At 38.4% G+C, this 13,138-nt stretch overlaps 1 protein-coding gene across 23 annotated transcripts in view; it reads right to left on the reverse strand.

Annotated features, from left to right (window-relative positions):
* Positions 1-13,138, reverse strand: part of CADPS2 (calcium dependent secretion activator 2) — a 585,486-nt gene that overhangs the window by 317,660 nt on the left and 254,688 nt on the right. For all 23 annotated transcript variants that reach the window (XM_073328224.1, XM_073328216.1, XM_073328226.1 and 20 more), the window contains one exon: positions 11,510-11,631. In XM_073328224.1, coding sequence (XP_073184325.1) covers positions 11,510-11,631 — 122 coding nt within the window. The remainder of the gene's footprint in view (positions 1-11,509; positions 11,632-13,138) is intronic.

Genomic DNA, 13,138 nt, shown 5'->3' on the forward strand with positions numbered 1-13,138 from the left:
AAACATGTAATGCTTATTTGACTAACCTTTGTAGATGCTATACTAAAAGCCACCTGGGTCCAAATGAACCACCAGTTACAAAACAAAGATTTATACATATATGTATAAATATATGTATATTTTCCCATAAAAATCATTCAAAGGTACATCTATATAATTATGTTCCTGGAATTCATAATTTGTTTTTTAAAGAGGGTTTTACATGAACTTATTTTGTGCGCTCCGAAAACAAGTTCAATGAAATCACATCTAAAAATGTAACCGGGGGAGAGCCATTTTAGGAGAAAGAAGTTAAGCTCAAATAGGGAAAGCAAACATTAAAGAATGTTTAGATAAGTTAGAAAAGGAGTACTTGTGGCACCTTAGAGACTAACAAATTTATTTGAGCATAAGCTTTCGTGAGCTACAGCTCACTTCATTGGATGTATGCAGTGGAAAATACAGTGGAGATATTTTATATACACAGAACATGAAACAATGGGTGTTACAATACATGGTGTAACGAGTGTGATCAGGTAAGGTGAGCTATTACCAGCAGGAGAGCAGGGGGAAAAAAACCTTTAGTAGTGATAATCAAGGTGGGCCATTTCCAGCAGTTGACAAGAACGTCTGAGGAACAGTGGCGGGGGGGGGGGAAATAAACAGGGGGGAAATAGTTTTACTTTGTGTAATGATCCATCCACTCCCAGTCTTTATTCAAGCCTAATTTAATGGTATCCAGTTTGCAAATTAATTCCAATTCAGCAGTCTCTCGCTGGAGTCTGTTTCTGAAGTTTTTTGTTGAAGAATTGCCACTTTTAGGTCTGTAATCGAGTGACCAGGGAGATTGAAGTGTTCTCCGACTGGTTTTTGAATGTTATAATTCTTGACGTCTGATTTGTGTCCATTTATTCTTTTATGTACAGACTGTCCGGTGTGGCCAATGTACATGGCACAGGGGCACTGTTGGCACATGATGGCATACATCACATTGGTAGATGTGCAGGTGAACGAGCCTCTGATAGTGTGGCTGATGTGATTAGGCCCTATGATGGTGTCCCCTGAATAGATATGTGGACACAGTTGGCAACAGGCTTTGTTGCAAGGATAGGTTCCTGGGTTAGTGTTTTTGTTGTGTGGTTGCTGGTGAGTATTTGCTTCAGGGGGCTGTCTGTAAGCAAGGACTGGCCTGTCTCCCAAGATCTGTGAGAGTGATGGGTCGTCCCTCAGGATAGGTTGTAGATCCTTGATGATGAGCTGGAGAGGTTTCAGTTGGGGGCTGAAGGTGATGGCTAGTGGTGTTCTGCTATTTTCTTTGTTGCACCTGTCTTGTAGTAGGTAACCTCTGGGTACTCTTCTGGCTCTGTCAGTCTGTTTCTTCACTTCAGCAGGCATGTATTGTAGTTGTAAGTTAGATAAGTTAGATACATTCAAGTCAGCAGTGCCTGATGAAATTCAGGATAGGGTACTTAAGGAACTAGCTGAATTATTATTTAGTGATTATCTTCAGGAACTGATGGAGGATGGGTGAGGTCCTAAAGGACTGCAAAAAGGCAAATTTAGTACCTATCTTTTACAAAGGATCCAGGGAATTATAGACCATCCAGCCTAACTTCAATACCTGGAAAGATACTGGAACAATTTATTAAACAATCAATTTGAAAGCACACAGAGAATAGTAGGGTAATAAGTAATAGCCAGCATGGATTTGTCAAGAACATGTCATGCCAAACCAGCCTAATTTCCTTCTTTGACAGGGTGCCTGGCCTAGTGGAAGGGGGAAGCAGTAGATGTAATATATTTTGATTTTAGTGAGACTTTCGATACTCTCTTATGACAGTATCATAAGAAAACTAGGGACATGGAGTCTAGATGAAATTACTATGAAGGGCATGCATAACTGGTTGAAAGACCATATTCCAAGTGTAATTATCAATGTTTTGTTGTCAAATGGGTGGACATATCTGGTAGGGTCGCACAGGGGTCCGTCCTGGGTCTGCTACTATTCAACATTTTCATTAATGACTTGGATAATGGAGTGGAGAATATGCTTATAATATTTGCAGATTGCACCAATCTGGGGGAAGGGGGTTGGAAGCATATATGAGGAAAGGATTGGAATTCAAAAAGACGTTAACAAATTAGATAATTGGTCTGAAATCAAGATGAAATTGAATAAAGACAAGCAAAAAGTACTTAGGAAGGAAAAATCAAATGTACAATTACAAAATGGGGAATAACTAGCTAGATAGTAGTACTGCTGAAAAGGATATGGGGTTCATAGTAGATCACAAATTAAATGAAGTTAACAATGTGATGTAGTTGCAAAACAGGCTAATATAATTTTGGGGTGTGTTAACAGGAGTGTCATACATAAGACACAGGAGATAATTGTCCGGCTCTACTTGGCATTGGTGAGGCCTCAGCTGGAGTACTGTATCCAGTTCTGGGTGCCATATTTTAAGAAAGATGTGGACAAATATGAGAAAGTCCAGAGCAGAGCAACAAAGATGATAGAAGATTTAGAAAATCTGACCTATGAGGAAAAGGTAAAAAACTGGACCTGGTTAGTCTTGAGAAACAAAGACTGAGGGAGGGTTGGATCACTGTCTTCAAATATGTCAAGGCCTTTCATAAAGAGGGTGGTGATTGATCGTTCTCCATGTCTACTGAAGGTAGGACAAGAAGTAATCAGTTTAATCTGCAGAAAGAAAACTTTTGTTATGATATTAGGAAAAACTTTCTAACTATATGGAAAGCTAAGCACTGAAATAGGCTTCCAAGCAAGGTTGTGGAATTCCTGTCATTGGAGATTTTTAAGAACAGGTTAGAAATCACCTGTCAGGGATGGTCTAGATATATTCAGTCCTGCCTCAGCACTTTCTAGGGCCCCACCACCTGTACAATTCTATTATTCTATATTTTGCTGTTCTATATAAACATTCCCCTGTAGTGTCTTAAAGCAAATCAGTATTGTGCTAGGGTATTGGAACAAGTAGAAAAACATGATCACAAATGGAGTGAAATGGAAAATGTTATGCATCAGCATGCAAAAAATGTGAAAAGTAAAATCAGATTTTTACAGTTAGTTAAGCTTTATATATCTACTGAGATAGAGAGAAAACTTTTTAAAATATCTGAAAATATTTCTTGTTAAATATCTCTCTTTTAACAAAAAATGTTTCACAAAATACATATCATGTTCTCAGGTTGGAAACTTAAAGAACACAGGACTATATTTATAAACGTATTTAATCACCTAAAGATCAAGACAGATACCCTAGATGGATTTTTAAAAATACCCAAATGCCCAATTCCTATTGATTTTAAAATCTGGGCCTTAGTCTTCATCATCAAATTCCTCCTAAAAACAACTTCACACATGCTATTTGCCCTTTTTATTAATGCCAAATAAAATATTTTCCCCATGATCATGAATATGTTGGTGGGTATTACGTGAGCAGATATTTTGCTCCTGGTCTGGTACATTTTTATGATTTTGTAAACCTAATCTAACATCTGTTTGTCATCTTTGTTCTCTATAATCTATTCAAGACCACATTCAATGAGTAATCTGGTAGCTAGGTGATTTTTTTTAATTGCTTGTGCCGAACTATGAGTACATAAAGCATTATGAAAACATATTTCTAGTTGAAAAATAAAATGATATATACAAGAAGTTCTTGGTTCTCAGCTGCTGTACTTGGAATGTTCCTTTATGGTATGATGCACAGACAGAATAATTGTGACATCTTTCACAGTATGGAACTTCTCTGGGGATTAATCAGGGGTGTGTAGTAAAGAAGGCTGTTGTCTGTAGGATCCCTATTTCATTTGTTGCAAAAGTCAGAAGATGTGCAGTGAATGAGGCAGTGGAAGAGAAAGGACAGCTTCATGCTATGCAGTTGAATGCTACCCTGGAGAATTGGATTCTATCCCTGCCTCTACCAGAGTTCCAGTGTGATGCTGGGCAAGTCACACCAAAATTTTCACAGGTGATCACTACCTGTGTGACACCCCTTTCCTGAGTGCATGGAATAATTTTAGTTCAATGTGTTAAATAAGTATTATGTGAACAGAGAATTTAATTTGGCAAAGACAATCTGAAAATGTAGCCCAAATAGAAGGATACTGATTACGGCTTTGTACTCATATCAGAACTGAGATTTTCAATGCACTAGCCATTATATGTATGCATTTTCACATTAAATCAAACTAAGTTGAGATGGAGACAGAAGACCAATGTAATATGAAATTGACTGAAGGACAGAGCACTAAAAGAACATCGAAGCACACCAAAATCTCTTTGGTTTGTTTAAAGGGAGGGGTTGCTGCACTTTCATAGCTCAGATATAACCATTGTGAAATACCATGCCATAACTAAAATAGCCAAGGTTAATAATTGTGATTATTTTGCTTAGTCCTGAGCATGGTGTCCCCTAAGTTATGTAAAAGCCATACTCCTGAGCTGGCAGTAAGAGAAACAATTAGTAAGAGCTGGCCTACCTTTTTTATTTTTCCCCTAGATTAATATATTAAGTAATTTTTGGGATAAAATAACTTGGTGCCCAACACAATTTAAAATTACCCCTTTGAACCCCACACAATCCAACCGGATTCTAGAATTGCACACCTAGCTGGAAGTAAACAGAAAGACATGTCATGCCTGCCACAGACCTAAAACGGATTTTCAATGTTGCAATTCTCAACAGGGATGGGTTTGACACATCTGAGAACTGAGTGTGTCAGAAAATAGTTCTAGTTTGGATCCCTGTCACAGGACAGTCACCTATGCCCCTCAATGCTATGGGGAAAGGGGAACTCCAACCATTGCTTTGAAACCTGAATCTGTCTACAAACCATCATGTTCTAGGAAAGGAAAGGCTCACTTTACAGAACACAGCCTCTTGGTACCAAGGAAGCTTTAGTGCCTAAGTTCCCTCAAAGATGCACAACAGCACAGCAGCCTGTTAAGCCCTGTGCAGGGGCTCAGGCAGGGAGAGGTGCCTTTCCCCACCGGCCCCAGCACGGACCTGCCCCAGACCTGCTGCGGCCGAGGAAGAGGCACCTCTCCCCACCCCCACCCAAACCCAGGTGCTGCTGCTGTGGGGGGAGATATCTGCAGGGAGTCCTCTCTCCCAGCCGTAGCCCCTGGGCAGTCTGCACCCCAAACCCCTCAACCCTGCTCCACCCCAGAGCCTGCACACTAAGCTGGATCCCTCACCCCCATACCGCACCCCAACCATCTGCCCCAGCCTTGAGCCCCTCATCCCCGACCCCACCCTGGAGCCCTCACCCCTCCATACCCCAATAATCCTGTACCCCAGCCCTGAGCCCCCTCTCAAACTCCGAACCTCTTGACCCCACCCCCACCACATGAATTTTGTTATGTACACCAATATGAAGGTGATGTGTCACACATCACCTCCATATTGGTGTACATAACAAAATTCATTCCGCACATTGTTCAGTGCTCATTGAAGATTTAGAGATTTCCCGCCTCTTCCTCCCGCCCCTGACAGAGGTTCCCAAAGATGCAGTTTGGAGAGAGAAAGGTGCTTCCCTTAAGTGGAAACATGCAGAGGCCATTTCAAAGAACATAATGTTATTGGGAGTGTAACAGTACACCCCATTAGACTTCAAAAGTCCAACTTTACCTGTTCACCACAGATGAACCTTTTTGAAACTTTTGCCCTTAAAATAACCTTAATGGCATTATTAATTGCATGATATGAAGACTGAGACTCTTTTAGATTCAGTATCACTTCAATAAAATGACTAAAATTTAGGTATTTGTTATGCCTCATTTTTAAGAAAATCAGTTGTGATGCCAACAGACCCTGAACTGTACAGTGAGCTGAAGAACACTGCTTTGATATAATTCAAAGCAGTAGGTGACTATAGATTTTACTGCACTTAAACTGTAATTTGACGTCTGGAACTAGCTAATCACATCAGGAGTTGACAATATTTCAGCTAGCAGCAATTTTTTGGATTCTAAAATTCCTAAGAGTTTTTTTCTTCCAGAGGCAGAAAAGTAAAGGTGTAAAAACAAAATCAGGAAGACAAAGTTAAACATGACAGTAGTAAACTGTAAGACTACAAGCTAACATAATACTGAAATACAGTTTCTCAAGTTAAGGTAGTGCAGTTAAACCAAATATACACATATGTAACAGATAAACTAAAATGTAGGTTTGGCTCCCCTTCCATCGCATACTTTACTTCACCATCACACATACCAAAAATCAGACGACAGCATTGTGGATACCACCAACTACATATTATTAATAATCCACAAAAAATAAATAGTGGAGTTAGAAAAGCTTCAAAAAGAATGATTCAGAACTCAAAGTTGGAAAATGCCCAAGACACCCCTGTATTTTTTTTAAAGGGGGAAAAAATCCCAGGAAATGCCATCTAAAGAACAATGTTAAATAATGTTATGTTTTCATGGTTAAGTACTTAGAGTCAAGAAAATCCAAATTTAAGATTGCACATGAAATCTTAATTCTGCACCCTTGTATGCATTATGATTCAATGTCTAATTATTTGCCTATACATATTGTAGTATTTGAGAAATATGATGTATTTAAAGGTGGTAGAGTACTTTGCAGAATCCAAGGGGTCAGTAATAGCCTTGCACAGGCAATCTTAATTTGAGGATGTTTTTGATTTGTGAGTTCTTAATTGTGCACCCTTTATGTTTTTTTTAATATACTGTAGCTCTTTCGATAGATTTATATTACTTAATACATGCAACTGGTGATCGAAAATGATCATCTGATTTGTCATATGGGTGCCAGAAATACTAAATTTTGCTCTAACATTCTCTTTTTAATCGCTTGACAGCCCTAAAAATATGCTTAATAGCGAAGATACGTTTAAAAGCTGGACATCTACTTCAATCTTAAATATAACAATCTTCCTTTATGAGCCATAATTTATTTTCAAGGAATCATTTTCCATATTTTTGTTAAATATTCAGAATGATAAATATTTATGATAAAAAATATATAGAAATTGCTGAGACAGACTCCATTCAACTAAGAAAAGCAACGTCTATAACAGCAAAAAAATGACATCAGTGTTGGATATTTGTTATTCTAGAACAGTGTTTCCCAAACTTGGGATGCCGCCTGTTCGGGGAAAGCCCCTGGCGGGCCGGGCCGTTTTGTCTATCTGCTTCCCTCAGCCCCCATTGTCCTGGAGCAGCGAACCGCAGCCAGTGGAGCCGCGATCGACTGAACCTGCGGATGCGGCAGGTAAACAAACCGGCCCAGCCCTCCAGGGGCTTTCCCTGAACAACCGGTGTCCCAAGTTTGGGAAACACCGTTGGACCCCTATCGCATCAAATGGACCCCTATCGCATCAAAGCAATAAAGCCATGCTTAGGTTGGTTTAATGGAGAAAGCTCTTCTAAAGGTACTCCTTAAGTGATCTCTGGCAGAAAAGGTCTTTGTCTATGTTGGTGGGCTTTTCTGAAGGGCTAAAAAGCTGGAAGCAGTTGAAATGCATTAATAAATATTGCTCAGGCAGTAATAAAAATTAAATAGGGCTGGCATGAGAGGAAGCAATATACCTTTTAAACTAGGTCCTAGCAAGCCATAGGTTCATATGCCCATGATATCTAGCACTTTAGAATCAGTGCTAAACACTTGCCCTACTATAATGCATATATAGTGTGGAGAGTTATATATCTTATTAAAAGAGAGGAAAACCTATCTTATACAGTGTGCATTTGATACTAGCATACTGTGACATTATATGATTAAAATATTACCACGTAGATCAGGGGTTCTCAAACTTGGGGTCAGGACCCCACAGGGGGTTGCAAGGTTATTACATGGGGGATCGTGAGCTGTCAGCCTCAACCCCAAGCCCCGCTTTGCATCCAGCATTTATAATGGTGTCAAATATATAAAAAAGTGTTTTTTGTTTATAAGGGGGGGGGTCACACTCAGAGGCTTGCTACGTGAAAGGGATAACCAGTACAAAAGTTTGAGAACCACTGATGTAGATCATTGTTGCTATCACTGAAATATAATTGCAACAAATCTTGTACAAAATATGTCATGTAAGGTGTCAATGGAAAAGTTATGGTTTGCTGAATACGATTATCCTATTTGTATGCATGTATCATTTTTGTGTCTGAAATTATGAATATTAACTATGTACCTGTATTTTAAATGTGTTTCTTCCTGTGGTAACACCCACAAGGTAGTTTACATCCAGTCTAGCCAGCACATTGTGAATGGACTATTCAAGGTGATGGCCCACCAGCGAACACAATGGGCCATGGAAGAAGCTTATCCCCACTTGATGGACTTTCCTGTGGAGGTTCTAGCCAGAATATGGGTAATGGCCCTTGCTATGACTTATCGAAGCATGCAAGCGCATGTGACCAGCTCATGTGACATTGGACACCATCTTGTGCCTGTACTTGTCCACTGACTGTACTAAGAGCAGACCCACCACATGGCAGAAAGTATAAAAGGCCCTGGAAGCATCTCCATTTTGCCTCTTTCCTGCTCTGATCTCTACACTAATGGGAGCATTCTAACCGAAGGAATGAGGATCTTCCAATCTTTTGGAAGCAACCAGATACTTAATAAGCTAGCAGTTTATTACATCACTGCTTCAAACCTGATCAAAGAACCCTGCAATTATTGAACGTATTTGATTCCTTTGATCATTTTAACTCTCACCTCTTTCTTTTCTCTTATAAGTAAACCTTTAGATATTAGATACTGTTTGGCAAAAAGGTTCTTTTCCCCAAGAATCAGGGAAACACAGACAATACTGAAGGGAGTTTACATTAATGTGATCTAGGAACCTTTTAGTTGGCACCCGCAAGTTTTCACAAGGGGATGTTTCAGCACAACACTTTGGTGCACACTGCTGTTTGCACTAGGGTGACCAGACATCCCGATAAAATCTGGACTGTCCCGATATTTAGTTATTTGTCCCTCGTCCCTAGTGATGTATGGTCAGGATGCCATTTGTCCTGATATTTTGCTTCGGCGGCACTCTGGCTCTTTTGTCTTTTCTTTTTTTTTTTTTTGCTTGGGGCTGCAAAAAACCTAGAGCCGGCTCTGGTGGGGGCTTGTGGCTGCCCCCCCCATGTGCCCTGATATTTTGTTCTTGTCATCTGGTCACCCTAGTTTGCACCCTCACAATCTGAACTATGTGGCAACAGTGTAGACAAGGCCTTTGTCTTTCACATCAGTTCCATTCTGTTACTAATGTGTTTGTTTTTTTAAACCTTTCCCAATTCCATTTTGTGTACACAAGCCGATCTCATTCTTTTTTAACTTGTAATTGTGGAGACATGGGGCAAACTGTCAGCTACTGAATTAAAATGTTGGCTAAACTCTAAGCTACTTATTTGCTTTTACAATGTTTTTTATGTTCGCTCTTGCTGCTTTTTTTACTTTGTTGATATTAAAATACTGCCAACATGCGTGAAAAGACATTCTCCAGATCAATGGCCTCCAAGTCCAGGGAGAGAGCTTCCTCCTCCTCACATGCGGCTAAACATATAATTTGTTAATTTCATGCTTTGACTACCTGAACATCCTCCTCTATGGCCTCCTCTTAACTCCCTCTGTTACACTACAAAAATCTCTCTCTTTCTTAGGGTCTTTCTTTCCTTTTCATTGCACCACACCTGGGCAGCCCCAATGCAATATAAGTCCCCCTGCTTACAATGAAACAAGGTTCCTCAGATCATTCAGAGGATCACAAAAAACACATCAGCTTTAAGAGTTGTTTCTATTGATGGTAACCCTGCAGTCACAATATCTGCAAATGCCTAGGGCTGTGCCCACATATATCTCCACAATCTCCTCTCTTCTTTTTGAAGTTGTACCCCCATTCTATAGTACTGGACATCTCTCAATTCCTCATTCCCTGTCAGAGATTATTCCTCTGTTCACCTGATAACATTTGTCTAGAAGAATCTGGCCACCTGCCTCTCCACTACTCACTGACTTAGACGTTTCAGATATGCAGCCTGAAACCCTCTAGTTCTGATCTACCTACAAGTGTTCCCCACATCAGTGCTTGCTATTACCAGTGCTTTATCACTCTCATTTTCTCCTGTCTTCATCCACTATGGCACTTCTTTAATGTAAAATTTCTAACTGTGAAACAGTTATGAAATTCAATTGCACTGCATTTTCCACCTTGTCCTACCCATGTACAGAACTGTAAAATTGGCCAGATGTATTACTTTGGATGGGGTGATGGTTTTGCCTTTTGCTGTCACTGAACCATTAGGTATTGGGCCACTATCAGAGGAAAGATGCTGGACTAGAAAGGCCATGGGCCTAAAACTGTATGGTAGGTTTCCTGCACAATGCAAGGAGAAAGTTCACTGACTTTTTATAGAAAAGAGACACGCGATCACAATTACATGCTTACAATTTGGCCTAACGGAATTTTATATCTGTGTTTTGAGTTGAACTGAAGCCACCTTCACATCTGAGTTTAAGTTGTCTTTTAGAAATATTAGTGAGAGCAATTGTGAAATTGTTTTTCACAAGACACACAAAGGTGCTGGTAAAACCCTCGCAATCTATCTGAAAACGTATCTGCAAGAGATTCCAAATGACATTTTAACAGAGGAAAAAGCTTGTGAAGTCAATATGCAGCCAAAGGTCAACAAATCTACTAAAACCACACTTATTTTTTTTCCTCTATGGAACTCTGACTAGTTCAACTACAATGGTTTGATACTTTCCCCCTCTGAGTCCATTTCCTTCAAAAATTAAATGAAAGAAGTGAATCCTATCATTTAAAATAAAATAAGCTCAGCAGTGAGTAAGCTTTGTGAGGATTGATTACTGAGTATTGATTTTCTACTGGTTGTGCAAGCTGAACTCCACAAGGCCACCTTCATATTAACTTATCTCAGGCTAATTTATATAAAAAGGTTTGCATTGTCAGACGATACAGAAAAGAGCACAATGCTACAGCCTCCAATTGCTTTGTTCACACAGACTTAAAGCATATTTTTAATTATGTTTTTTAACAAGCATCTTTTCCTTTGCACAGTTTACAAGTGTTTTGTTTACCTGTTCTGTTATATTTAACTATTGTTTTGTACTGGAGAGACAAGGTGGGTGAGGTAGTATCTTTTACTGGACCAACTTCTGTTGGTGAGAGAGACAAGCTTTCAGGCTACACAGAGCTCTTCTTCAGGTCCTGTAGCTCAAAAGCTTGTTTCTCTCACCAACAGAAGTTGGTCCAATAAAAGAAATTACCTCAGTCACCCTGTTTCTCTAATATCCTGAGACCAACATGGCTACAGCCACACTGCATAGTGTGTTATATGTTACATTTCCGCACTACATTGGACAAGAGTTCAACTGTTGTTCCAAGGAAAATCACTATAATGCTCAAATACTAAACCAACCAACTATTATAATGTCTCATTCTTTTTAAAGGTCTCTCCAAATCTTCTTGTAGAGTCTTCCACACTGTGAAGAAAATATATTTAATAAAAAACAATTTTAGAAGAGCTTACTGTGGCCTGGATGCTTCTGCCTGATCTGTCTGAAGTTTCTCTCCTCCTTCCACTTCCATTGTGCAGTAAACAATCCGATTGGGAGCTACTGACTTTAAACCTTGCACTTCCATTATAACAATCTAAGCAAGAAGAAAGGAACAAAAACAATTTATGTGTCAGACTTTAGAAAATATTAAACACCACAGATATTGTGGTATTAAACTGCCAAACACAGAAAAACAAATAATTAATTTGAGTCTCTCTAAACAGACATGAATTTATATTTTCCCCTTATTATAATCTTTAAGTAATATATACTATAGCAATTAAGGAACAAAGAATGTAAAGTTATGCCTTGTGCTCTATTAATCTTCAGTAGGGTTCTATTTGGGTACCTGTTGAAATCTCTCATGTCAATCATAAACTAAACATTGATGTGAAGTACTTACATTTAAAATTAGTGTTTACATTGAGGTCTAAATGCTAGAACACATTACAATTTTTTAAGCAAATGCTGAAATAAGTGTTCATAAAAAAGATAGTTTTCAGAGTTTTAAGGGCTGATCCAATGCACATAAAGTCAATCAATCTTTCCATTAACTTTAATGGGCATTACATCAGGCCTTTAATAAAGAAGAGGTACAAACGATATGAAGAACATATGTCACACTATAAAAGTATTAGTAATTTGCTTGTTGTAAAATGGATAGATAGTTTCCAGAGGGTTGCTTAATTAATTCTGGTGTCAGAAGATATAACTAAAAATGGAGTTTTATCTTTTATGAAAATTTTATTTTAGTTGTTAATCATTATCCTTTGTCATAAAAAAAAGCCTATATTCTTCAGTTTACTAGAAAGAGTATCTAACTGTTGCTGGAGAGGGTCAAAAATGTTATGTTGCAAACAGACAGCTAAATACTAGAGCTGTGTGGAGAACAGAAGTTCTGTTTTTCAAAGGATTTCAAATCTAAATTGGAGTGAAAACAGAAAATTTTGAAATTCTGCAAAGGCAAATTATTTTAAAAAATTCACTTCATTTCAGGTAAGTTCAAATATTTTGTTTCAATTTTAACTTTTTAAACTTATAAATATAATATAAAATAAAACAAAATTCAGAACAGAAATCATTTCAAAACAAAAAACAAACATTTTGTTTGGAAAATGTTGAAACGCGATGTTTAGACATTGTCTAAACTTTTTTCCATTTTTCTTTCTAAGTGAAAAATTGGATAAATTGACCCAAAGTTTCTCCAGCAGTTCTACTAATATACTCACTTAAGAAACACTTTAAAGGTGTCTTGATTTAAAAAAACATGACATATTTGTTCATATTCACTTCTCTAAAATATAGATATGAACACCCTCTATCATATGCAGTTTCTTTAGATGGTGAAGAAGCAAGTTCTCATTGCTTCCAGAGTGGCACATAAGCATGGTGATATCATCATACCAACGCACACAAATAGGAAGCCCCAGGATGTGTCCACAAACTCTTCCAATTTGTATAAACACTTCCATATGAAAATGAGTTGTAGAAAAACAAACAAGATGTATACAGAACTTTCAGTTTTAAGCATCAAAAATGTACCATAAAAGCAAAAAAAGTCATCTTTAAACTGAAAATGTCCCTGTAAAGCAACAAAACTC

The sequence above is a fragment of the Lepidochelys kempii genome, chromosome 1 (genome assembly GCF_965140265.1).
Source record: "Lepidochelys kempii isolate rLepKem1 chromosome 1, rLepKem1.hap2, whole genome shotgun sequence".
In the NCBI taxonomy this organism is placed as follows: Eukaryota; Metazoa; Chordata; order Testudines; family Cheloniidae; genus Lepidochelys; species Lepidochelys kempii.